We start from the raw sequence: 27,194 nt of genomic DNA, 5'->3' as shown, positions 1-27,194 counted from the left end.
AATTGCTAAACCTTTACGAGCTGCAGCTCCAAGCAGGAGATAATCTCATTTCTCTTTTGAACCTTACTAAATTGCTTTATGACCCATTTATTAAATTGATTACAGTTTGTACACATTAACTGTGCAAACTTAAGTTAGGTCCACAATGTTCTGTGTTCGGACAACAGCTGAACTCCTCCTCCACGCCATGCCAGTGTTTCCTCTAACTGCCCACTTCAGACACCAAGAGCCACGTATGTAAATCCTTTAAAAAGGTAAATGCATTAAAATCTCCTGGTCCACTCAAGACCAAACAGATGATAGGATAGTATTAACACGGCACCCTGTCCTCTCCCATCTTTCACATGCAGAGTTCATTGACTACAGCCCCTCAAACTCCTCATAAAACTGAGTCGAGTTGCACTTCATTTTCCTCTCTGTGCAGCTGGACCATGGACTTCCTGACAGACAGACCCCAGATCAGCACTACCTGCCCGTTCTCCTCCACAATGACACTCAGCACTTCCCCTGGAGGGTGTGTTCAGATCAGCACTACCTGCCCGTTCTCCTCCACAATGACACTCAGCACTTCCCCTGGAGGGTGTGTTCAGCCCTGTGCTCTTCTCCAGACTGCATAGCCTCAACTATGTCACCAAGTTCTCAGAGGACACCACCATCATCAGCTGCATCACAAACAGTCACAAGTCTGCTTACAGAGCAGAAATGAGTATCAGGAGATCCTGTGCTCAGTTCGACCAAGGAGCTGATTGTAGATTGATTGTGAGGCCGCAGGGAGGGGAGCACGCCCCCATCCACACTAATGGAGCAGGAGCTGAGAGATTCAGCAGCTTTAGATTTCCCAGGATTTACATCAGCCTGGATCTGAGCCTGGTCACACCACACAGATGAGATTGCAAAGGCAGCAAGACAGAGCTTTTTCTTCCTCCGTCACTCAGACCAAAAACGTTTCACCGGCTAATTCAGAATGCTGCTACAAGTGCACTGACAAGAAGTAAGAAAATAAAACATATTAACAACATATTTGCCCGGTCATTAGCTCTCGGGATTCTGAAATTCTTCTCCTGCATACAGTACAAATCCCTAAATGCCACAACCACATCTTATATAGTTCATATTTCCTTTTAACCCCATTAGAACAATGCATTCCTGCAATACAGACTTGCTTGTGGTTCACAGATTCTCTAAAAGTAGTTGTAGATCACCAGTCAAATCCTTTAGATACCTGACTCCTCTCCTGTAGAACCAGCTCCTAGTTTAGGTTCAGACGGCCTGGACTGCTGGGGGCCTTCCCATGAGGCACATCTCACTTTCTCTTCTTCTCTGTCTGTACTCTTCATATCCCATTATTGCAGTTTACAAACTCCGATTCTTGTCTCTCCTGTAATTTAGTTATTTCTGTGCAGTATATGCTACGCTATAAACCAATAAGAAGTAATTAAGATGGTTTAACTGCTTTGATAGGATACATTTTTACAAATAATTGCAAAACTTGAATCAACATATACAATTTATGTCCTTGTGTCCAGGAGTGTTACCAACACAAAAAATAGTGGACTCCACGAGCAACATTAAACGATTTTCACATTAGCTAAACAACATGATAATATGATGAAATTCATATACCATCATCAGAATCCTAGTAGGAGCTAAATATTTACGGAATTTCTCTGACTCCGTATTGGTATGGAGCGCAGAATTTAGTTTTTACAGAATGGTTGATCCAAATTGTTTATTTTTGGCTTAATTTGACGATTTCTTTTATGACTGCTGGAACATGTCTTACAAACAGATGGCCTCCAGGGTGTTAATTCAAGGTCAAACACTCACCTTGCACTTGAATGGCTTGACAGGTAGGTGGACGATCATGTGCGTCTTGAGGGTCTGTTTCTGGATGAAGCTTTTGAAGCAGACGTGACACTGGAAGGGTCGGACGCTGTTGTGGATGAGCATGTGCCTCTTCAGGTTGGCAGACAGGGTGAACTCTCGTGAACACACGTCACACTTGTGGCCTTTCATTCCCTGCGGAGTCCAAACAGAAGGAAAGTGTTGGTTCCTCTGATATAACAGCGAGCATCACAGTTTTTTTTATTTTCGTTTGCCACATTGTTTGGTAAAAGTGTGAGAGAAGTGAAATAATTGCTTCATTCACAGGTTATCAGTGAGGGGAGGTGTGAGACTGCAGGAAAACAGTGTGAGGTTCATGTAGGTCTGAACATAATTATAGATAGTTTATAACAAATTGAGATTAGTTTTTATGATTTGGACGCTTTGTGCTGATTAACAACATGGGCAGTAGTTGCAACACCTCATGGAGGTCACTGCTGAAACCTGTAGTTACTGTAGTGCATGCACGCACACACACGCTCTGAGTCATAACTCGGTCACAACTGAACACACAGACGTGACACATATTTTCAGATTCAGTGGGAATTGCCTTTTTCAATTAATTTGATTGTCTTTGATATTTCTGATACTATTAAAAGTCCATAAATATCTTCTTCTATCTACTAATTGCAGAATTATCTGTCTGACTGTAAGTGGAGCAAATATAAAAAAAAACTATCACTTCATCGGCTTCACGCTTAGCATGTGTATTATTAAGGGCCTAAGGAAGTGCAGTGTTGAGTTTGATGGGATTTGGACACATTATACCTTGTCGATCACGACATTGGCACATTCACGACAACGGGGGGCCACTGATTCTCCAGTTCGGATTTCTGCATACTGAGTTAAACTTAACTTTGAATAAACACTTACTTACCTGCTGCAGCTCAATCACTGCAGGTCACTTTTACATTCCTAGCATGATAAGAATGGCCCTTGCACTAGTGCTTAGAACTCATTGAAAACAACAAATACATTTGACCAATTATGAAAGTAATGCACTGACATTAATCTGTACACCCATTGGTGTGTTGCAAACTGAAAATGCTAGCAGATTAGATTGTCCTGGCTGGCTGTAACACTTGTGCCCATAAAAACTACTCACTACATTTATGCTGTTGTAACTTAACATTTGATTTCTCCCAGAAAACATCATAGGTGGTATAATCTTCCTGCTGAACATGCAGCACAAAGAGGAGGTTTACAACTTCACTCTCATGGACAGAACAGCTTTGGAGTTTTATCCTGTCATGGAAATATAAAAAAAATAAATCTGGGCTTTCAGCAGCACTGTTGTTAAACATTTTAACATAAAGATCCTTTAATCTCGTCTGTGAGATGTCCATGTCTTTGACCATGAATCCAAGGCAGCCATTTTAGGTTTAGCAAAAGGAGGTGACTGTAGTGCAACGCCAAAAGACCTCTGTACCGACCTTATACTGCTCCCATAATATTCTCAGCCACATGCAACAGTAAATGTATAAACACTGAGAAGCAGGTCAGAGGCGCAAACAACTCGAAACATCCAAGGTTGCCCGTCTAAATGAATCTGCATCACAAACGCTGCGCTCTGCAGCCAGTGTCTGCAGACAAAAATGTGCCACTGAAAAAGTGGATTCGGGAAAATCGAGGGAAACAGACATGTATCACAGGTGGTGGGTTGAAAAACGGCGTCTGTATAAGCAGACAAATGCTATGTCAGTCCACCAACTGTCTGCACAATAGATGGATGTTGTTGCTGTTGTCCACCAGGGGGAGCAGTGGACAGACAGCAGGCCCAAATACAAGCCACAACAAAAAACTCCATTTAGAATATAGACTCCTCTGACATTGTGATGACGTGTGACTTAAAATTCAAGTTTAGGTAAATCCTTACAAATCAAATTTGTTTCATGAGATTTTTTCCCTCCCAAGACGCATGTGTGTTTTTGTGTGTGAGTAACTGCATTCATGTGTGTGTGTAGAACTGACAGCAGAAACTGAGCGATTACAGCTCATTCAGACGAGGATTATAAAAGATAAGTACATGTGAATGCCTTGTCTCATTAAACAGGAAATTTATGGACATTTCTAAGTGAAAAATTTTTTGTTTTTCAGCTCACAGTCGGATTAAGACATTTTTGCAGGATCTTTCATCCGATCAGTTCTGTTTTGTTAACATGAACAAACGTCTGTTCAAAGCTAGAAACTCTATTCTCTTGATGATGTTCCCAGGAGACACATCCTGCAGCTTTTCTAGTGAATAGTGAATGGGTGATTAACTGTGCTCACTGTGAAGTCAAACAAATCTTTCCTGATCTAGACCTGGTAGAACTACAAAGTTAGGGTCTTCAGAACTAAGGACAAAGTCTGTCCTTAGTATGTTGCTGATTAAATAGTGTTTGTATCATTTCAATTTAATCTATTCACATTTTTAGACTGGGGGAACTGATTAGTCTTTGCTATAATGGGAGATTTTGCAGTTTCTTCTACTGTGGCTTCAGAAATGTGTTAGGCCTTGTCCAGACCTGGTATAAACATCTGTCCTGGGTGATCCGATCAAAAGTGCTAAGCGTTAAGTTCTTTTGCCCACACCTGGCATCAAAATGTGTCCTGAATATGTCTCCTGTGAACATTTGCAATCAAATATTTTTTCCTGCTTCATATGCAATCAACACATACATCATTTGTGTTTGTAAAGACCAAACAGTGTACGTTTTACCTAGTCTGAGTTTACTGATGTCACAGTGTTTGTGTTTGTGTCCATTTCTGAATGTGGTCTGATTGATCAGACCTCAAGACACATTAAGGATATATTCAGACCTGCACTTAGCACTGACTACTTGTGATCCATTAACTCAGGACATATTTTAATACCAGGTCTAAACAGGGTCTTAGCCACCTCAAAAATCTGACATACATACAAAAGGATGCAGGAGGCAGGATGGACGCCTGCCTGGACAAGTGCTCTTACCTGTCTACTTCACCCAGATCTCAGTGGGTAAAGGACAGGAGATGAACTGAGGTGAGGCCTGTTGTAATCTAATAGTGCCTCTTTATCATGTGTCTGTTTGCATTCTTTCTCCACTATTGTTTGCTTTTACATGACAAGAAAAAATATTATATTTTAATTCATGGCCTGTATGTAACAGTCAGGGTGTCTGGGTGGGAGCAGTAGTGTCTGGTGTCAGTACCTTATGAGTGAGTGAGTGCTGACGAAGGTGGTGGAGTTGAACAAACTCCAGGCCGCACTGGGAGCAGGTGTAAGGCCTTGGGCTCTGGTGCTTCAGGAGGTGGTTCTGGAGCTGGCTACGGTACGCAAACGACTTGTTGCACTCTGTGCACTGGAAGGTGTGGGGGCCCTGGTGGCTTGTCTGGTGGCGCTTGAGGTGGGCGTAGGTCGGGAACTCCATGCCGCACTGTGAGCACACGTGGCAGCGACCCCGCTCATGCTTCACTTCATGTGCTCGCAATTCGCTGGGATAGGCAAATCCTCGGCGGCAGAAGCGGCAGCTGTAGGGCTTGACGTCGGTGTGCTGGAGCATGTGTCGCTTCAGGTGGCTGGTTTGGGTGAAGCCTTTCTTGCAGACGGTGCACTTGTGGGGCCGCGTGCCTTGGTGGGTTAGCAGGTGGGTTTGGAGGTGACTGGGCTGCTTGAACAGCTTCCCGCAGTGAGGACAGGCGTGTGGTTTGATGCCATTGTGGCCCAGGATGTGTGTGACCAAGTTGTATTTGGAAGTGTACGATTTATCACACATGCGGCACTTCCAACGCTTAAGACCGTCTCCCACATCTACGCAATAAGATTCGTCAATCTGGATGTTGATATCGAGCCGATCTACTCGGCGGCCGCCGTGCCGACGAGGCGGCTGTGGTTGTGGAGGCTGCTGGTGCTGCGCTCCTCCAGTCCCATCTGTCCACATCATGCTCTGGCCGCTCTCTTCGTACTCGCCCCCCATTCCCATTTCTCCCGAATCATAGCTGCCCACTTCACTGGTCTGGAAGTAGCTGCTGATGGCTTCATCCTGCTGTGTGGGCTTCATCATGTTGTTCCCCTGGTGTTCCACCTCTTCTTCATCCCCTCGCCCAACTCGACCGTGGCCCACCATGGGACGCTGGGCCTGCAGTCCTCTGTGGCCCTGCTCCCCTCCTCTATGGCCCACCTGTGAGGGCGGAGGGTGAACGTGTGCGTTGGCTGGCGGCTGATTTGTTACCTCCCGCTCACACTCTACACAGCTCTTGGTGCTGCCTCGAAGGGTCGCTGGATCGACTTGTACTAAACCACCTCTGGGAGCCATGTTGTTAAGAATGTGGACACAGGACGACAATCCAGAGTTTACTCCTTCCCCCTTCACGTGGGACAAGGACACGTCAGCGGCCTGAAGGCTGTGACGGTCGGGGCCAACCATTTTCACATCTGGATGTTGGGGTGGCCCCTGATGCCACCTCCTCTGACTACAGCTGGGCTGCATCTGACCGTCTTCTCCCAAGTTGTCTCCTAAGTAATCTCCGTTGGCTCCGATAAGCTGGTCTGCGTACTCGTAGTCGACTCCGTCTACTGGGGGCGCGGGGGACTCTTTGGGTTCGCCAGTATAGAAGCCGTTGGGTGCAATTGTAGCTCCAAACACTTCATTCTGGGAGATGAGACCTAGCACGGCGGCCTGGGCCAAGGACAGCACAACTACTGGATCTGTCTGTGTGCCTATGTCCACCAGCCTGGCCATTACCTTGGGCTCACATCTACCCAGGCGCCGGCTCGCCTCCTCCTGGAAGAGACACACATGAGGATGGACAAGGCATCAGCACAGCAAGGAAGCCATTCACAATTACATATGTGACTACAAACTAACTTTGTCATGATTCATTTTACTGACGGGAAATATTAGTTTAGATTTTTTTCTGTCACCATCCTGGGTTTTATTGTTTCAGCCAATTTTTAAGGTCTATCTCACAAACAGCAGCGATTAGGACACTACATCACATTTATTGCCGTTAATAACTTAATCAGGTGGTTTCCATTTGAAATTGTTATAATGGCAAAAAAGCCATGATGATAATTCGACCACAGTCAAACTACAGAACGCCAAAGGTGATCCAATCTGTGTTTCTTTGAGCTGGTTGTCAAGAGAGCGGGAGAAGGAGAGAGAAACAGGTGTTGGTTTCATATAGCTGAGTGTTGCATCACTGAGAAGAAAACACAAAAAAACAGATATGAACCTGAGGTTCCCAAAACACTTGTTCTGATACAAGAGGTCAACCTGAAACACGACTTTCCACATGCAAATCTTTAGATGCAGTGACAGAAACACAGTAACCATGAGAGACACCATCCTGATTCAGCTCTCCATGTAAGGCTAGTGTGTGTGTGTGTGTGAGAGAGAGAGTGTGGATGTGTGGCAGGGGATTAGATGGCCAACTGATCTACACACAAACATTCGTTCAAGTAAGAGAGGAGCAAAAGGAGAGAAAGAGGAAAAAAAACTGAGCAAGATTATGAAATGAAAAAATGGAAAAGCAGGAGAGGAAACAAACAGAGGAGAGAAGGGAGAGAACAGGGGGGAGAAGAGGAAAAAGAGAGGAGGAGAGGGAGAGAGGGAGAGAGAGAGAGAGAGCGAGAGAGAGAGAGAGAGCAAGAGAGAGAGAGAGAGAGAGAGAGAGAGAGAGAGAGAGAGAGAGAGAGAGATTAGACCAGGCAGGAGTCTAGTGGAGGGGAGGGGGAGAGGAGAAATGAAAAAAGAGAAAACGAAAAAAGGTAAAGGAAGAACGAAGGAGAGATAAGGAGAAGAAGGGGGAGGGGAGACAGGAGGGAAGGAGGGAAGAAGGGAGGCTGAGAGAGAAAGGGAGTGAGGGGAGAGTGAAAGAGTGAGAGGGTGAGTGTGAGGCAGCAGGAGCAAGAGCAAGAGGAAGAAAGAGAAAGATATGTTGAAACAGAGAGGGAGGGAGGGAGGGAGAGAGAGAGAGAGAGGGAGAGAGAGAGAGAGAGAGAGGGAGGGAGGGAGGGAGAGCGAGCGAGAGAGAGAGAGGCAGTGAGACACCAGGAGACAGAAGCAGAAAGAAAATGACAAAATGAAAGCCAGACAGAATGAAAGATAGAAGGGGAAAAAAAGTAAATACATGAGGGAGAAAAATGAGGAAAAAGGTAGAGTTTGCAAAAGCTCAGAGGAGGATAAATGGAGAAGGCGCTAATGAGACAATTCTTCATTTGTGAGAGATTAGAAAAATCTGCAAACGGCAACTTTAAAAACTAAAAACACCCAAAGGAAAATAAGAATCTCTCTCAGTAGCTTCCCTTACCTGACTTTCAGAGTCAATGTGAACAAACCCATGTTGCCCTCCACCTCAGTGAACTACGGCTCAACATACTACGAGGGACAGCTAATGAACTCACCACGCTCCTCCTGCTGTGGGGTTTCAGGTGCTTCAAGGATCTCATTCTTCGGCGTGAGTGTTGAGTGAGCGAGCGGGCAACGTTCGCCTCCTACTTATACGTGAGAGGGGAGGGGAGGCGGGGCTTACACTGCCCACCCTCCCTCTCTCTTCTATTTCACCACAGTTTTCAGGAGTGAATCTGGTCACACCAACGCAAATGCAGACCAAACACAAACAAACAAGCAAAATAGTCTCCCAACATACAAAGGTGGGGTGAGCAGGTTTAAGCGGATATATGTCCCCTTGATAGTCTGGTGATAAATGAGTGAAGTCACCTCAAGTCACACGCAACAACAAAAATAAAATCGACATCATCTCAGTGTGAAATGATGAACCCTCCGGGGCTGCCTCTCGCCTCACTCACCCACATTTCCTCCATCTTTGTCTGTCAATCTCTGTCTTTGTTTCTGCCAATGCCTGCCTGTCTCTCACCCTTTATCTGTTTATTCCTTCAGGTTTATCCCTTGCAGAGTCCTTTGTTTTTGGCTTTCATCTCTTCCTCCCTCACTCCATTTCTTTTCTCCCTCTGCCTTTGATTCTCTTGCTCCTCTCATTTATCAAGTAAGGTTTATGAGTAGAGAATAAGTATTGGAGAGATTGTTTCGTGCTCTGACTCGGATGCAAGTGCAACTGACAAGGAGATGAGCCAATGGAGGGGGGAGAGAGAGAGAGAGAGAGAGAGAGAGAGACAGAGAGAGAGAGAGAGACAGAGAGAGAGAGAGAGAGAGAGAGAGAGGAGGGGTTGGAAGGAAAGAATACTGGAGGAAAGGAGAGGGGAGGGGGTGGAGGGGAGAGTCAGAAAGAGAGAGAGAGAGAGAGAGAGAGAGAGAGAGAGAGAGAGAGAGAGAGAGAGAGAGAGAGAGAGAGAGAGACTGAGGGGGATGGGGAGAGTGGAGCAGAATGCGGTAAAAGAAGGAGAAGAAATGGAAGATGGATGAAGGGAAGAATAAGAGTTACGGGAGAGAATAAGCGTATCGTACGCCTTGTAATGATGCACCTTGGATCCCTCACACACACACACACACACACACAGGGTCACTGATTTACGTCCTCGGAAACATCAAGGTTCAAGAGTGAAGAACTTTCCTCTCTTTTCAAGTCGTCTTGTGACCAGAGTACCACCAGCGACATTGGGGATGCGTGGAGAGATGAGATAGTCGTGGAGCTGTGAGACGGTGCCAGTGGTGGCATGAGAGTCCAGAAAGGTCACACACGTCCTGCCAATTATGAAACTGAGACAACACAAAGGCTGCAAATCAACAACAGAAGGAAAGTAGAAGAATCAAATAACTACGTAAACCTACATATGAAAATATTAAGAGTCCGACTGATATTGATTTTAAAAAAAAAAAGATATACACATTTTCGTGCATTGTTTATTCTGTAAATTTTGAGTTTTAATATTGGCAACCATAAATAAAGATATGTATCGATTTATATGGTAATTTGTCTCAAGAAAACATCACGTAAAAAAGACTATAAATTTGAAATATATACTTAACATGTTGTCTAGTATGTATTTTGACAGAAACAATTTGGAAATGTGTGGATTGATGCTCTGCTCAGGTTTATAAAAAGTCATTTAAGAATTCAGGGTATTGTCGAATTCAAAAAGTTAATATATTAATTAAAAAAAACCTCATTAGTGTCATGGAAGTGTAATGCAAGATGGCATATTTTGAAGCTTCAGCAAGTGAATAAAAAAACAATAACAATTGTTGCTGATTCATTTTCTGCAACCAATTATTTAACCCAACAGCTCTAAAATAATGACAAACTTCCTCTAACTTCCAAGGACAGTGAGATTCTTGTGAATGGACTGCTGATTGTAATTGGAGATGCTGATGTGCAGTATTAACTATTGCGTAAGTCAATGCATGATTTGCTGAAGGTGTGTTCTCTCTCCACCGTGCTGTACGGCCACAACATTCATTTCCATGACGTTACTCTTCCTCCCTTTCAATCAATCACATGTCCTCCCATGTCACAGAGCACAGCTGCAGTAATATCAGGCTGTGCTTTTCTCTGTTTTTAATAGAAACGTAAATATACTGGCAGCCCTGTGTTTTACTGCTGGCTAGCCAGATAGCATTTTAAGAAAAAGGAAAATGAAAGAACTGAAACTAATCACTCCTCAACTAAACTAAAATACACAATTAGGTTTTGCTTGATTATAATTAAACTGTTGGTTCTGGATCTTAACAAAATAAGATATTTGCAGACAAGGAAACTGAAGGAATAAGACTAGTTGCAATAGATTAGTTGGCTCTGGTTGCAATTTTCTGCCGAACTCAACACTCAAGAAAAAAATTGTCTAGCTTTTCCCAAACCCGAGAGGCATTGCTTATTCTTGTGCCTGAAACCAACCTGAGCACCGTTTTCACCAAATACAGCCACATGCAGCATTAACAATTCAAGTATACAGCCCAGCCAACGTGACTTAACCCAAACCAAACATGGAAATAATTTCAAAATGTTGCCCTGATTTGCATGGGTCCGGTATCCACACTCTAGTTGGTAGACTTCTCAAACAATATATGGATAACATAATAAATTTAGTAAAATATTTTAGGGGAAATTTTCTTATCAGATAATTTTTTCTTTTTTTATCAGTAGTGTTTAGTGAGTCGTGATGTGTGGATTTGGTTTATCTCATAGAAGTCATCATTGTTTAACCCCATATGCATATTTTAATAATTGTATTCAATGACATTTCACCTTTTTTTTCTCATTTTCTTTGTGTTTCTCAGTTTTGTGTGCGATGGGGTTGTCCTGTCTCCACTTTCAGAGGCAGTGATTTCTAAGTTTCCATCAAAAAATATTAACTCTTCACAAATAGTTGATGCTCTTTGGGGTTATGCTATACAGCCCACATCAATCATAACTCAGTCAACCACAAAACACCACAAGATGTTTGCACAGCAAAGCCTTTCAAATTCAAAGTGGCAATCATGAAGATAACAGCTCTGGGAGATATGGAGACACCTGTGGTAACTTCACACCCTTGGAGGTGAACAGCCTGTCACCTGTAGCTCTGCATCTACCTGCTAACTGCTGCTGCTCCTGACTGGACTATTATTACCTGCAACATTTCAGACTTATCCTCCATCTGAAAACGCAGAAAATATTATTTAAATATAACATTTACACTTTCATAGATGCATTTTTGATTAACCATAGTATATAGTATTGGTATCTGTTCACTCGCCAACGACACAATTTCCTGTGACTATTTTACAGTGAGAGGTGACCCAAACAGTAACTTTTACAAAGTTTTTATCTGATGCAAAACACACTGTAAATACTGCAACCCTCTGTTCCAGCTGTGCGAACAACAACATCATATCTCTGTCATAGAAACAGTTCCTCAGAGATACAGTCAAAAGGGAGCAGGAAGTGAAATACAACCAAAGTGAGACACGTCCTGATAGCAGGTGTAAACTGCACTCTGTCCAGCTCGATGCAGACTTGTTCTAGATGGGTAAGTGGATAAAAGACACTGAGGACAATGTCAGAGCCTGACATGGTTCACACAGACCAGGCTGCCTTTAACCTGTGCGAACTACCAGTGATGAACAATGTGGTACAGGAGTATTTTATGTCAGGCATGATATAGCTCGATTGTGGGTCCTGTCAACAGAAAACAAAAAATCGAGAATTATAAAAGTTGCTCAGTTTATTTATGAAGCGACAATGACCAATATTTATTGGTTCCAGTTTCTTCGCTGTGATGATTTCAAATTCAGTGGCATTACAGTGGGGTCATTGGTTCCCAATGTATGTCCCCATTCTGTGTATTCCCAATCTCAAAAGAAATGCAGACAATATCCTCAACGTATTTAACACAGAAACACAGGACTCTCCCAGCAGTTCTAATTGTTGACTTAACTTCTAAGAAATAATAATCTGTACTTTGGCCTGGTGGATCAAAACTCCAATACCCATGAGCCTCAGTCACTGGCACTCAAAAGACTTTGAGTTTTCATAGACTTATCCAAGCCGTAAAGATGCTCCAGCTGTAAGCCACATTCGATTTTCTCTTTAGAAAATAAATGGGACGTTTACATCCTTGACCACGAGCACCTAAAACAGCGCTACTTTATAATTCCACAACTCAAGTATACTGAAATATTGCCAAATCTTATCCATGCCAAAAACCAATGCTTGCATTTATCTTCCAGTAAATCCTCAACCAGTGACAAAACGCTTCCAGCTGTGCAGACGGAACAGTGGTGTTCATAAGGCCATGCTGTCTGTGAACCTGAGAGGTGAGGAGGTCACATGGTTCATCTAGTTTACATTTCCCTGAGGATGGCGACTGCGATTTGTGGTCCTTCTGTGGCCCAGCAAGTTAGCCACTTGTTGAATATAAACAAACAGGCGACCGCCATTTTGGAATAAAGACCGCTAGCTTGGGGGCCGATTTTTAAAGGATGCCGGTGATTATGATTTGGGTTAACGAGAATAATATAGGCCAGTAAACGGCTGTGGAGATGGACGTGTTAAATGAGAAACAAATATGAAATAATTGAGATGGAAAAAGGTTTTTGTTCATTGGGCAGCTTTTGTTAGAAACAAACTACCTCAAACATGTTGTTTTTTTCTGGTTGAAAAAAACTGTTTTTTAAATAAAGTTTGTATCATAAATGTGAAGAGGGAGTTTGGTAAACAGCAGGATAGAGAGAACATGGAGGAAAGACAGAGAGAGAAAGGGAAACTGCAGAGGACAAAATGGGGCGTAATAGAGGAAGCACAGAGAGAGAGGCAGAGAGAGAGAGAAAGAGAGAGAGAGAGAGAGAGAGAGAGAGAGAGAGAGAGAAAGAGAGAGAGAGAGAGAGAGAGAAAGAGAGAGAGAACAGATGATTGGATGGAATGAAAGAGGGATTGAAAGGGGAGGGAGGGGAGGAGATAAAGAGAACAGGGAGGGGAGGGTGAGTGAGTGAGTGAGTGAGTGAGTGAGTGAGTGAGTGAGTGAGGGAGGGAGGGGAGGGTGAGTGAGTGAGTGAGTGAGTAAAATGGAGAGAGTAAAGAGAGAAAGAGAGAGAGAATGAGAGGCAGCAGTGGGGGAGGGGAGGATGTAAAGGGAGAGCAAGAGAAGCAGCAGAAATAGAGAGAGAGACACACGGAGGGAGAGAGAGAGAGAGAGAAAGAGAGAGAGAGAGAGAGAGAGAGATGGGGCAGAGAGCAACGTGAGAGCGAGAAAGAGAGAGGGAGGGAGGGGCAGTGTGCAACGTGAGAGAGGAAGAGAGAAAGAAAGAGAGAGGGAGGGAGGGAGGCAAAGAGAGAGAGGAAAGGGAGGGGTAAAGCATGATGGAAACCGAGAGCGAGACAGGAAAAAAAAGGGAGGGAGAGAGAGACAGACAGACAGAAAAAGGGTGAGAGAGCGAGACAAGAAGGGAGGGAGGGAGGGAGGGAGGGAGGGAGGGAGGGAGGGAGGGAGGGAGGGAGGGAGGGAGAATGAAAAAGGGAGAGAGGAGGAAAGAGAAACAGAGAGAGGGGGAGGGGAAGAGAGCTAGAGCGAGAAAAACAGAAAGAGGTAGAAAAAATAGGGAGAAAAAGAAAGAGAGAACAGACCCTATCTCGCTCTATTTTGTGGGTTTCACAAACATGGATGCAGCATAAGGAGTAGGAAAAGAAGAATGGTATTGTGGGTTTTTACAAGTCCTCACACACACAGACACACACATGCACACACACACACAACCAGTACCATTATAATCAACTAGCATCAGCTCCATTCAGGTACATTGTGATGTGGCCACAGCCAGAGGCCCTCATCTTTTACTTTTCACATCTGCTGCGGCACTCAACAATACAATGCAACTGATATATTGGTCGACTTTATCTTATCACAGATAGATTGATATCACTGTATTGCAGGGGCTGAGAAAGCTGCAAGCCTCCATCAGCCCCTCCTCTCGCCCCTGTTCCCGTGGATTCACTCAGTCACAACGCAGGCCACAGGTTGTAGTTCTGTTGAAGCTTATTTTTGTTTACATTTTGGCAAACTGGCATCAATAAAAGCCTGCCGATGCCAGCCATGCCAACTTAACAAACAAGTATTATGTGTAGCCCAAAGATTGAATAAAGGGCCCTGCTGTAGAGCTGGGCGCTTCTTTTTTTCAGTCAATATCGATATTATCCCGATATAAATGAAATCACTATTTCTGTCATTTCTGCTTCAGAGGGTAAAAAAGATAAGTGGTATCACCGGCCTTTGTGGGAAAATGCTTTCGACACAGTTTGCGGTGCACACTACTCTGCTTATCGTCGGACTTTGAATAACCAAAATGTCTCCACACTAAAGAATTCCATGGACTCTTCTTTACAACAACGTCCTTGTCCTATAAGTCCTGGTCTGTGTCTGTTAGGGTGTCTTCTTCAGTTAAAATGGGTTGAGATGTGTAAATCGAACTGGCGAGGTGGGCGTATTAGCAGGACCACAATACTGCAACTCCACTCCCTGATCACTAATGCGTGACAATGGCTCCAAATGACATCACTAAGCAAGATGGCAGCGAATTAATCCAGGATGTTTTAATGACTTAATGTTTATTCAGTGGGAGGAAATGTACCGACAGAGTCCATCTTTCAAGTCATTCATGTCAAGTTTACATCACTGCCAATAGGAACTTAGGCCAAGAAAATACCCATGACTAATACAATCATTTGACCTGGGAAAAATGCCAATTTTACCCTTTCACACTGAAGGCAAAACCCAGTTATTGACATAGATTTTTAGTTAATCAAGAGACAATGGTCAGATTTTTTCCAACAACCAATCTATTAGCGTGGGGGAAAAAACTGAACATTGTCTGTAGATTAATTAAAAAACTTGCCATAACCTAAATGGTTAAAATTCATAAAACACCAGTATGTGCAGCATATTAATTATTAGACTTGTGGCTGTGTGGGGTGATGGGGCACACACACAAGAGAATACCGTTTGCTCAAGTGACAGGTAAGAGCATCTACTCAGAAGGCCTGTCAGTGGAGAACTGCTTGACCCTCAGCCTGAGAGGATGTTTTGATGGCCAACCTTCATGAAATTTCTTCCATTGCTGCCGAGGGAAGAAGGCAGGTAGTGCTACATACAGCTCTACAATGAAGCTGTATGTAGCTCTTTTATCATGCATGTGCAAAAAACTAATTGGTTCAACATGAAACTCTGGTGGGACAAATAACAATATGGCAGGACACCGCAGAGAGCACTGGTATCAGACCACTGCTCAGTATCTGAATAAAACTTAAGCTGCAGTATCATGGCAGAGAAAAAGTGCCCCAATACACTGAAAACTACTTTTAAGTATCTGTATCAAAAACATCTAAGTTCATGCGACTAGAGTAAAATGCTGCGCACTAGAGAAATTGATTAATGATTATTTGCAATATGTGCCCACATTTTAAAATCAAAGTGATATTTAAACTCTCAGGAGGGAGACAGATAATATAAGAATTGGTATTTATGACACATTGATCATTTAATTCCTTCATAGGTCACAGGAAGAGCAGGGGAATAGACAAGAAGAGCTGACTTCACAGGGTCAGAAATGTTGTTCTAGATTATTGGTTTGGATGCGAGAGCACAACATGAAACTAGCAAAAGTCAGAACATGATCACCACTAAAAGTGACCACTCTGAAAGGTCAAAGGGTCCTGACACACCGTGCTGACCTCAAAGAAGTGTTACTACACACACAGACTGACCCAACCTCATGTCCTCTATTGTACTGAGAACAAAAAGTTATTTGAAGAAAGAACACGTCAGCAATAACTTTTCAGGCTAAATAGACAGTTCAGAGCTCCAACTCTGAAACCCAAAGCTGCTGCTATGATCAGACTTTAGGCTGCAGTTCTAAGAAGATGGCATGTCCCTCAAAGTTGTATTTCTCTGATGTTGTTCTGTCATTCTCACAATATTTCACACCAATAGTGGTGAGCTTAGCATTACATTTCTTGTGACTATTTCATAATAAAAGTCAACTCGTGTTTTACCAGTGGAATGCTTTTTATGGGAAGCTGTAGCAACAGGACATGATACGTTTGCATTGTTCTCAGAAACAATTGTCCATCATATGATAACATTTCTGTGTCCGGCATTCATATGCAGATAATTGTTAACAATAGCATAACTTAACATATTGTTATTTTCCAGGAATATTGCCACAAATACCCATAATACAGCAAATATATTTAAATAATACTGCGATACTTTCAGCAGTGGGCCATAGGCTAAATCCCCATCGTGTTACCTCATACATTGATACATAACGACTGTTTGGGATTTTGACTTTTATTTAAAAGGTTGAGTATATAAAATTTAGGTGAAAGTAATCTATTCGCAGAGATGAATATCTAATAATCCAAGTAATGTTTTCACTGGTGTGTTTCATCTAAATTGTACAAATTGTTGTTTTCTTTAACCTAGAATGGGCCTTTTATATTTAAATACTTTATATTTAAATGGGGAGCGGGTTCTCTAAGTTATGTTATGGTTGTTTTTACAGTCGATCAAACTGGACAAACTAAACTGAAGGCTGCCACAGGATCTCTCTCATGTTTAGACAGGGAGGGTGAGGTGAGGGGTATTCAGCTGGAACATGCAGCTTCACCACTAGATGTCACAAAATTCTTCACACTGAACCTTTAAAACCATAGACATTTCACTATGTTTATATATATATATTTCCTTACATAATTTAGATTTTGGTTACTTATCTATTTTATTTAAAATAAGTAGAGAGCAAAACATTTTAAGCAAGCTGTTAATGTGTGTTTTTGTTGTAACATAATTGTTGTAATTGGTATTAGTGTATAGCTGTTTTTCAATAACAAAAAAAATACACATATCAGTATTTTACCTATGGCCAAGGAGTTGAACCATATTGACCTGCACTTCAGTGACCCCTAAACCTTTCAAGCTTTCTTTTATATTCCCCATGTTAAGTATAAACAAAGTCAGAAGAATCAGAAAAGACAGTCTGAGGTGGTGCTTCTGTACAATGAATGATTTTATAATAAAAAGTTTGACCTGAAACCAACATTAATTGATATCTAAGATATATGTATTAATGCTTCCAGCAGGTGCAAATTGCAGATTTATTGTATATCATTTGCAGCACTTGAGGCAAGTATACATTGTAATATATTTATGAGGAGCTGTCCTTTGGGAATAAAGTCCTACATTCTCACACACGTGGTGTGTTAACTGCAGCTGTTCCCACTTACATCTTATCTCTCCTCTACTTAAAAATGAAAAAAAAGTTTCATGACACCGGCCTGTTGAACGGCTCATTCTCTCAATACAGATGTGAAGGGACGAAGATGAATCTGGTTTTATTCAATCCAAAGCACCCCTACAGTATTAAAACATCAGCACCAGATGTTTTAATACCATTTTATTCATAGCATGTTTCACTCTTATGTTACAAATTAAATATTGTGCCATAGCACAATAAAATATGATGGCATGGAACCATCAAACAGAATCACTTTGAGTGGAAATTTGATAAAATACACAATTTAACGTCCGTCCAAAAGTTCTCTGCTGCTTTGTTAAATACTGCTGTGGGCCGACCATTTTGTTCCAGTGCTTTGTAACTAACAGTTTCAAACTAAATCGCTCCGTTATCCTCCTCTCACCCATTAGTCTGTCCTCATGTTTCCATGGATACACCCCCCTTTTCCTCTCTCACTTTTCCCCATTTTCATCACTTCCTTCTTATCTTTTCTCTTCCAGTATCATCCCCACCACTCCTTCACTGCTCTGTTGTTCTTCCCCCACCCAAACCCACTTTTCTCTTACAGAATGAACTTGATGCACATGTGGCTCCTTGATACAGATCTTTACTAAACTAAGGGGATGGTAAATGTATCAGAGAAGATGTAACCTATTAACCCACTAAATGCAATTAATTAATCAATAGTGGTCCCGTCTTTATGCACAGCGGCACGCATCCCAAATTAATTTATTTGTTTATGGCATTGTTTAAGCTGTCGCACACCTCCCAACATTTTTGACTTGCTGCGTGGTGCATCAGGCTCAACATGGATGGAGCTGGAGGCAATACTCTTCAGGTCCGTCTGCACAGACTTCTTTAGGACCCATCAATAATGTAATAAATAATGGAACATACAAATTTTCAGAAGGCTCTTGGAGGGAGATTAACAAAGACATTTGGTAAAGACGAGGCATTCTTCAGGAAACTGTGGATAAAACTGGTTCGTCAAGGAAAATAATTGCTCAAAAGCCTGAAGCAGTGCACCTGAAGGAAACAAGCTGGTTCTTAAATCGTTGTATTTTATTTTTCTATTTTTCTACTTTGCCTTTTTCTGGCAATGTGGTTGATTTTTTTTCTCAGCAGCGCCACTTATCGTTTGGGAAAAGACTGCATCAAGTCATTGTGCCTCAGGGACGAGTGTGAAAAAGGAAGGTGTCGTGTTGACAAGCAATGACCAATACATCAAGCCTGACCATAGCTTTAAGGTGCAATTGCCATTTGAAGAAGATGCTAAGGTATTTTGCTAAGCCCAGAAAAGTTCACAGTGTTTCCAAAACGTATCACCGAAGTGCTTAAATAAAGCTGCCTAACTGTTCTCATTCACAGAGTTAAAATGATTAATGAGCACATTTACCAAATGAAGCAGTTCATTCTAAACTTACCAGATAATAAGACGATTAATCAATTAGTAGATTGACATAAAATGAATGAGCAAATATTTTGACGCGTTTGTTTAGTTAATATTCATGATAATGTTTCTTAAATATAATATAATATAATATAAATAATTCACGCTTGAAGTTTATACTGAATATACAAATCAAGACACTTCATGACATCACCTTTGTGATGGCATTTCTTACTGTATGCTATACAGACCAAACTATTAATTGAATATTAATGAATAGAATCTTCTATTTCTAGTGATTGCCTAAGAGATAATACTAATAATTATTATTATTACTAATGATTATTCTACACCAATGATGAGATTACTTGAGCTATGAGCTCCTCTAGCACCTGTGATTCCAAGCCTTATGCACATATGAGCCAAATCTGACTAAGGACTGTATCCATAGAAGTAGGTTGGGATGACAGTAATCAGGTATATCTTTTGTTTTTAGAAGAGAAAGAGTTTGGGTGGTGAGAATTTGTTATTTATCCCCCCCAAAAAACATTAACGGTTCAGTGTGTAGAATTTAGTGACATCTAGTTGTGAAGTTGAATGTTTCAGCTGAATACCCCTCATCTCTCCTCCCCCTGCTAAATATGAAATAGAATCTGTTGTAACCTTCAGTTGTTACAAAAACTCAAAAGAGGTTTAGTTTGTCCGGTTTGGACGACTGTGAAAAACATGGCGACTTCCGAAGAGAGGGCCCGTTTTCGATGTAAATATAAAGTATTCCAATATAAAGGGCCTATTCTAGGGTAAAGAAAACAACAATTCAGATGAAACACACTAGTGAAAACATAACTTGGACTGATTCATATTTAGTTTCTGCCAATAAATCACTTTCACCAAAATCTTACACACTGGACCTTTAATACTAAATGGTCAGAATAAATATTAAATGTTTTTTCCTTTCTACAAAAACAAAACTTTGAAGGTAGCATATTTACTGAAATCTGAAGACATGATTTCACTCACAGACTTGATCCAACTATCTTGTACAACAGCACAACTTTTTGACCTCAGCAAAAAGTCAATGTCAGCAGTAATGGCTGAGCAACAAAACAAATGTTAATCAAAACAACACTGTAAAATGGCTGCAATCCATCCACAGAGGTGAGCATCACTAAGAGTAAAACTACTCAGATAATGAGCTGAAGTAATGCAGTGTGCCATAACAAAACCCTGAACAGTGTCACACCGAGACAGTGTGAAAGCAAAGGGAGGAATCGAGAGGATGTGAAACAGGGACGGTGAGAGAAAGACACAAAACAGATAAGCTTGCACAAACACATACAAACAATGCATGCACACAAACACACAAAGCTAAAATTACATCGAAGGGGGTATGAAGTAGGCCATTGCTCTACATTATGCTGGGAAGTGGTATTAAGCTAGGCTGATTGCAGTGACATGAGGCAAAAGGCTAACACTGGATATAGTTGCAAACAGTATATTCTGCACTATACCAGATCAGCCCATAAGATTATGGTCCAGTCATGATTCAATACTTGGCTAATTATCGAGAGTATGAGGGGGAAAAGATAAGCATCTCTGTAGGTGTGAAAACAGTGAATATTAAAAAATAAGCCATAAATAATTAGCAGATTGTACAAAACCACGTTTTGACTGAAGCAAAATAAGCTCAACACTAAAAAAAAATTCAAGCATAGAGTTTGGCAGAGTATGAGGACTGACCGGCCCGAAATGACTCAGCGGACAACTAATAACAACTTCACACAGCTAAAGCTGGCAAGGACAGTATTTAGCAAGATCAGCAACAAGACCAAAAGTGACAGGCACGACTTGCACCTAACGGACATTACGTAGTTTGTCAAGAGATTCTCCTGGATACACCTCGTGGAGAAGACTTAAGATTCATAAAAACTACTCTGCGTTAAATTTACTAGTGTATAGTCTGAGCTAATATATCGGCAGAACACAGAAGCAGCTATTTTGCCAGTCGTCTGGTTTCACACAGAAAATGTGACAAAGTACAACTGATGTTGATGGGAATGGCGAATTTTTTTTTTTTTTGCAGTGATGGTAATCAACCAAGGTATTGAAAATGTACTTGATGGTGGCACCAGATGAGAAATTTACAGATTACCTTGGTCATTCTGTATGAATAAATGTACTCAAATCAATGGCAGTCCATCCATCAGTTTTTGTACCATTTCACTTACTAACAGAAATGTGAACCTCCGGGTAACGCAAGAGGAAAAGTCAGGGGATCATCCAAGTAAAGAAGATTCACCCTTTGGGAGCCAATCCATCCAGTAGAAATTTAAAGATTATGAAGTAAAAGTGGAAATTCATAATATATGTGGTGACACCAAGGTAAAAAAAAAAGTCAGGGGATCGAGTAAGTCCCAATGCTTCATCCTCTGGTAACCATGAACATCTGCCCAAACGCTATACCCATCCATCCAGTAAATGCTTACAGATATAACGAATAAGTGAGAAGTTATATAATTTACAGTGATTCATCCCCCTTGGTCCTAAACGTCATGAAAATGTCATCACAATCCAACAGTCATTATTGTCATTTCACTCCAAAATTAAAATGTCATCCTTTTGATGGCATTAGAGAACAATTCAGAGTATCGCCACAGCATTAGGATTCATCCTCTGGGATCATTGATTTCAATAGTTGTTGAGATATATTTTTGTCTGGACAAAAGTGCTGGACTAACAGTCTGACACTGCCATGCTGCAAACATGACTAAAAATTCTTGCTAACATTTGCTACAGATATCAAGGAAAACATAGGATGAGTGTTGACGAATCTGCCATCAGACAAGTTATATTATCAATAAGTGACACTTTGTGGGTTCCCATCCTGTTTTTTGTAGCTTTTGTTTTAGATTACAATCATACACCTATGCTTTTTTTCAGTCAGACAATATTATTTAAAAAGACAGCTGTGTTATTTGCCTTTCAAGATAGACAACCTGCATTTATTGATAATAAAGCCATAAAGAGTAAACTGTCAGCTTGCTTTACTAACACAAATAATCCTAATTTGTTATATTTCAAACAATGCCACATTGCAGGGCTTGTTTCCAGAAGGCCTGAGTATTGTGGTGTTTAAATGGGCCTACACATCACACAAAATGGCATTACGCTCTAGAGGTCGTTCAGTAACCAACAGGCCCTGCTCTACACATTAGGTCTTTGTGCTTCGAGAAACATCAGCCTCTTTTTTTAACCCTGCCTGCAGCACGACTGTGCAATGCAATGTGCTGACACCATCATCGGCTATTCTAAACCTTTTACCACAGCTTCAGTCCCACATCCAGATAAAGGCTGGAGAAAAAAGGGAGAGAACTTAACTTTCAGTAATTTCATTTATAAAAGAGATGTGACTAATTCACAGGGTCTGCAAAGATGATTGGTTTCTTTTCCAGAAATACTGTGGATGTCCTGATGTATGTTTTGTTTGGCCTTGCTGGACCTCATTCAACACAGTTACCAGGCCCACTGATGATCCATGGGTGAACAGCTTATGATCCCCTGAGTAGCATACAGATGGTGTCGTAGCAGCAGCACTGTAATAACACAATATCGATCCAGACTTGGGAAAATTCATTCATCACTGTACAGCTCAAGCTGACGAAGAAATAAAAAACTGCACTGTTAAACTTGAAGGCATTTATTCTGCAGACAAAGTACAAAACTGAATGGTTGACAGCTTGCCAGCTTCTTGTTGATCTTGACAAATTTTCAAGTGCACTATTATTACATTAGGTTATGAGATCATCATACACATCGTCAAAGACTATCGTATAATCATCAGCAATCTTTCGACGCTTAAAACAACGTGGCCTGGTCCAAATAAAGACTTGAATGTCTTCAAACCACACTGAAAAATCAAAACGGCAGAGCAAATTCAGTAAGATAGTCTATTGACACAAGGTTAACACAGAAGACAACAAATATAGCAGCCAACTGAGAGACAGCAAGTCTGCAAAGCAAATTAAAATTTGCAGAGATGCCTTCAGGCAAAAACAGACTAGAGATATTATCATCAAACAGTGGAAGTCAAAGAGCCTCAAAACTGCATTCGGGGAGGCAGAGCACTCCAGCCATGACAGGCTATCCACTAGAGCTGCCTGACTATTCAGGGAAAATAGCACAGTAAAAGACAAGAAATGCACTCCACACAAGGCAGGTGGGGGTGCACTGTACTGTGACAAAATACCAGGCCGACATCACTTGACTTACGAACAAAATAGCGACCAAATGAGTGGGGATGCTCGACCTAAGAGCAGCAATGAAACGGGATCTTCTGATGAAAGGCTCCAGTGACACTGATAGGGGGGAGTATGGACCGCGTTGGTTGACGCCCTTCACTCCCTTGGGCAGCGAGATGATGAAGTCAATAAAAAAAAGTGTCATTTCAGGACTCTGGTCTGTTCAAAGTGATACCAGAGAGGGTCAATTCCACACATAAAAACGACAGACAGCAAGATCTGCAGCACGGCACAGACACCTTGCTGAAGGACGTCGACTCATTTGAATATTTATATGCAAATGACCATCAATCTGATGACCCAAAAATATCTCTTCAGCCGCTGCCAGCCACGGAACTGCACCGACTGACACCGAGCTGCATCACAGCTCCAGTCCCCGGGGCTGCCGACTGGTATGCTCAGTATGCAGCTGCCTTTTTTGCTGCATGCAGTTGCACCACTGCACATTATGTGATGAGACAGTGCATGGCAGGTATGCATGGGGTCAGCAGTGTGATCACTCACTCAGGCTTTCCATTACATTAAAAACAAATGGCACTAAAGCAGAAGAAACTAAAAAAAGGCAAGACAACCAGGACAGGAAGTCAGGGTGACAGCCGGCGGCACGGGCGTCATTAGGAGCAGAGGAGGAGATGAACCTGTGGCCCGGTCCATGATCCCTCAAGTGGGGAGGCAGCCAACCTGGTGATATTCTGACCCACTGGAGCCAACCTGGTGATAGCCTGACCCACTGGAGCCAACCTGGTGATAGCCTGACCCACTGGAGCCAACCTGGTGATAGCCTGACCCACTGGAGCCAACCTGGTGATAGCCTGACCCACTGGAGCAGACTGGCAACCTACAGGTTATCTGCTGCAGTGCATCTTCCTGGTGCGACCCCCAAACAACATACCCCCACCCCAGCCCCCCCTCCCGTGTGACCAAAAAATGTGGCCTCCTCCAGTGTGCATTACATCCACCAGGGCTGACAGGGGGGGGCAGACATGATCTCCACACCTGGACTGTGGCTCGAAATGAAACCATTACACCTCGTGGTAAAGAAGCAGAAACTTGCTCTGCTTAAGAGAAGTTGGCGGTGAAAACTTTGTTTAAGACGGAAGCTACCCGGGAGACACCTGGGCCTCCGGTGATTCGACATGGGGTGGGTGGGTCCGGGCTAAGTGATGGACAGACCCGGGATATAATGTGGCCTGGTGGAGCCCCCTTCCACACTCCTCTATGCGGCTCTTTCCCCCGGTCTCTCCATCCCCCCCACCCCCCTCTCGACGCCATCTGTTCGTGGAATGAGAGAATGTGGTAGTGGAAGAAGAAAAAAGAGAAAAGAAAAGACGACATTTTGACTGTAGTTGCTGACCTACATCGACCATTTGTTTTCGGAGCCCCGCACCGACACAACCCGCAGGAACAGAAACAAACACACGGAACGCAGTGGCGGTAAAATAAAAATGGCCTCACACACACACATACATATGGCGGCTACATTTAGCGTCCTGCTCGGGAGGAATTTAATAAGTTCCGCTTGAGGCACTCCGCCTCCTCCACCTCCTCCTCCTCCGCCGCCTCGCTGGCCCGGACGAGGCAACGCTCCGGCGAATAAAGCACCCGTCCGCCGCGGCCGCCGTCCGCAGCCCGGGGGAGAACCCCACAGAAAGCCCCTCCACTCACCTGGTTCCAAAATCGGTTTATGGTGGCGACGTGGCTGCGGTGGACGTGGACCTGGGAAACACTGTTACAACGGTGGGTCCCCGTTGTGTGTAGCAGGAAGGAGGGAAGGGAAGAGAGGGGCTGACGTGAATGAATAAACAACTGAGCTCCTCCTCAACGCCACAAGTCAAAGGCGGACTTAGTGCGACTCGGCAGCGGCAGCAGCCATTAATCATCATCTGCATTTACACTTCATCTCTCAATAACCATTTGTTCTTTACCCGAGTGGCTTCACAACCTTTCACATCAACCAGTATATCTGACATGAGGCTGTCGGTGTGTTGTTTTTACACAAACAGCCCCACGAGGAGGACACTTCCTCTCATCTGCGTTTGTATGGTTTGTTATTTGAGATCAAAACAAAAACATTTTTATATAATTGTTTCAGTAAAACATTTTTTTTTTTATTTTTTTTTTTTATGACATCAACACAAACCAGCAGGTGGCACTATGCCGGCCCTCCGAACTGGAATGTATGGCTATGCAGACATGTTTTAAAACATGCCTGCATAGCATAGGAAGCTCTGCTTCAGGGTCTCTCACATATTTAAAAAAAACACTTTGCTTTAAATACTACTTCTACTACTGGAAATAATAATAATAGTTCATCTGGAATTATTCAACACAAACTACTTACAAATAATTGGGCCTCATTGAAAAATCCACAATATGGAACTTGTTCCTAGTTCATCATCTCTTCTATTATATTCTGTACTTTACTCTGTATCCCAGTAGTTTATTGTGTATTATTTACTTAGGAAGTATGTACAGTTTTTAGTCAAATTTATGTTTACTACATTCTATTTTCAGCTATTGTAATTCTTTGTATCTGTTTTATTGCTAATTCGCTCTACAAGCAGTGGCCTTGACATGCTGCTGTAACGCAATTTCCCAATTTGGTTATAAAGTACATATCTATCTAAAAAGTAAATTCTCAGTGTGGGAACTGACAGATTCACGTTTATATTAGTCTGGTTTATACATATTGTATCATATTACGCAGCTTTTAAATAAGTTGTGACGTTAAAGATGATGACGTGTTTTAAACCCAGATTTAAGTTGAGCGCAGAGAAACTTTCCTGCTTCAACAGTCGACTGTGCAAACGGCAGCTACGTGTCAAACATGAACCACATGCACCCAGAGGGTAAAACATCCAAGTGAAGTACCACTAAGCAAATATATTTTGAAACTTATCATAAAATATTATTGACTGGGGTTCACTGGGGTCCCCTAAATAGGATGTCCATCTCTTTGATTTATTCCATCAAAATGTCCAATGTCTTAACCATATTTAGACCGTATCTCTTAGTAATCACTTAATTCTTTCAACTGGCTCCTTAAACCTTTAGTATGACTATTATATCTTACCTGAAGGTCATGACTTGCTGTTTTAAAGAGATAGTCATGTGATACTTCCATAAATCTTTATTTGTATGATTTGTAACTTATATTATATTGAGCAAAAAAAGATTTGAGCAATTTTTACTGCAAAACATTATTTTATGACAACACAAACCACCAGATGACACTCTTTTTCAACGAGAACATTTAAAAAGAAATAGTTACAAATTCTTCTACCTCTCTGAATAATCCTCAAAATGCAACTAACAGCTACATTTTCAGTGAATCTGAACTGATTCAAGTTTCAACATCAGGCTTTACTATAAGTGTCATACTGGACCAATGTGATGACCCTACCCACTCTGCTCATGGCTTTTTTTTTTTTTTTTGCCTTTTTCATTCCTTTTGTCATCCACATTCACTAAACCCTACTTCACTATAGGGACTTCTCTATAATGGACTGCATAGTGATAAGTGAGTGATTTGGGACACAGCCAGAGTTGAATCAGGAGTAATGAAGCCACACCTGCAACCAAATCTCCCAATTGAAACACAGTACGGCTATAGAGATCAGTTCACTTCAGATCAGTCACTCCTCTCAGCCATGTGGGGTTTTAGTTTGGGTTTTAAGTTGGTATTTGTTTTTAGTTAAATACATTTCCCTTATTCCGGTCTCCCTTGATTTTGCCTTGAATTGGAGCTGGTTCATGACAACCACAAAGGCCATTAAAATTAACTTGTTTTAAACTCAGATTAAGTCGAGCACAGTTTAGCATTGTTATACGATGGCCACAAATTAAACAAACATTTCACAAATAAATGTATAATTCACATTATAGACCTTTATTCAGATATCCTCACAATAACACTCTTTCCAGTGTGCGGACTGTGATGCAAAGAGCCCTGCAATACCTTTGTGGTTTCAGTCT

General features: G+C 42.0%; 1 protein-coding gene across 1 annotated transcript in view; it reads right to left on the bottom strand.

Moving 5' to 3' along the window:
* Positions 1-24,979, bottom strand: part of LOC132998370 (zinc finger protein 710-like) — a 28,374-nt gene extending 3,395 nt beyond the window's left edge. Inside the window, exons 1-3 of the mRNA XM_061067976.1 lie at positions 24,885-24,979; positions 5,058-6,629; positions 1,828-2,019 (exon numbers count right to left, since the gene is read on the bottom strand). Coding sequence (XP_060923959.1) covers positions 1,828-2,019; positions 5,058-6,587 — 1,722 coding nt within the window. The 5' untranslated portion in view covers positions 6,588-6,629; positions 24,885-24,979. The remainder of the gene's footprint in view (positions 1-1,827; positions 2,020-5,057; positions 6,630-24,884) is intronic.
* Between the last annotated feature and the right edge of the window lie 2,215 nt (positions 24,980-27,194).

Source organism: Limanda limanda, chromosome 3 (assembly GCF_963576545.1).
Source record: "Limanda limanda chromosome 3, fLimLim1.1, whole genome shotgun sequence".
In the NCBI taxonomy this organism is placed as follows: domain Eukaryota; kingdom Metazoa; phylum Chordata; class Actinopteri; order Pleuronectiformes; family Pleuronectidae; genus Limanda; species Limanda limanda.
Note: the sequence above shows the minus strand (reverse complement) of the source record. Positions and strands in the feature narration are given on the sequence as shown.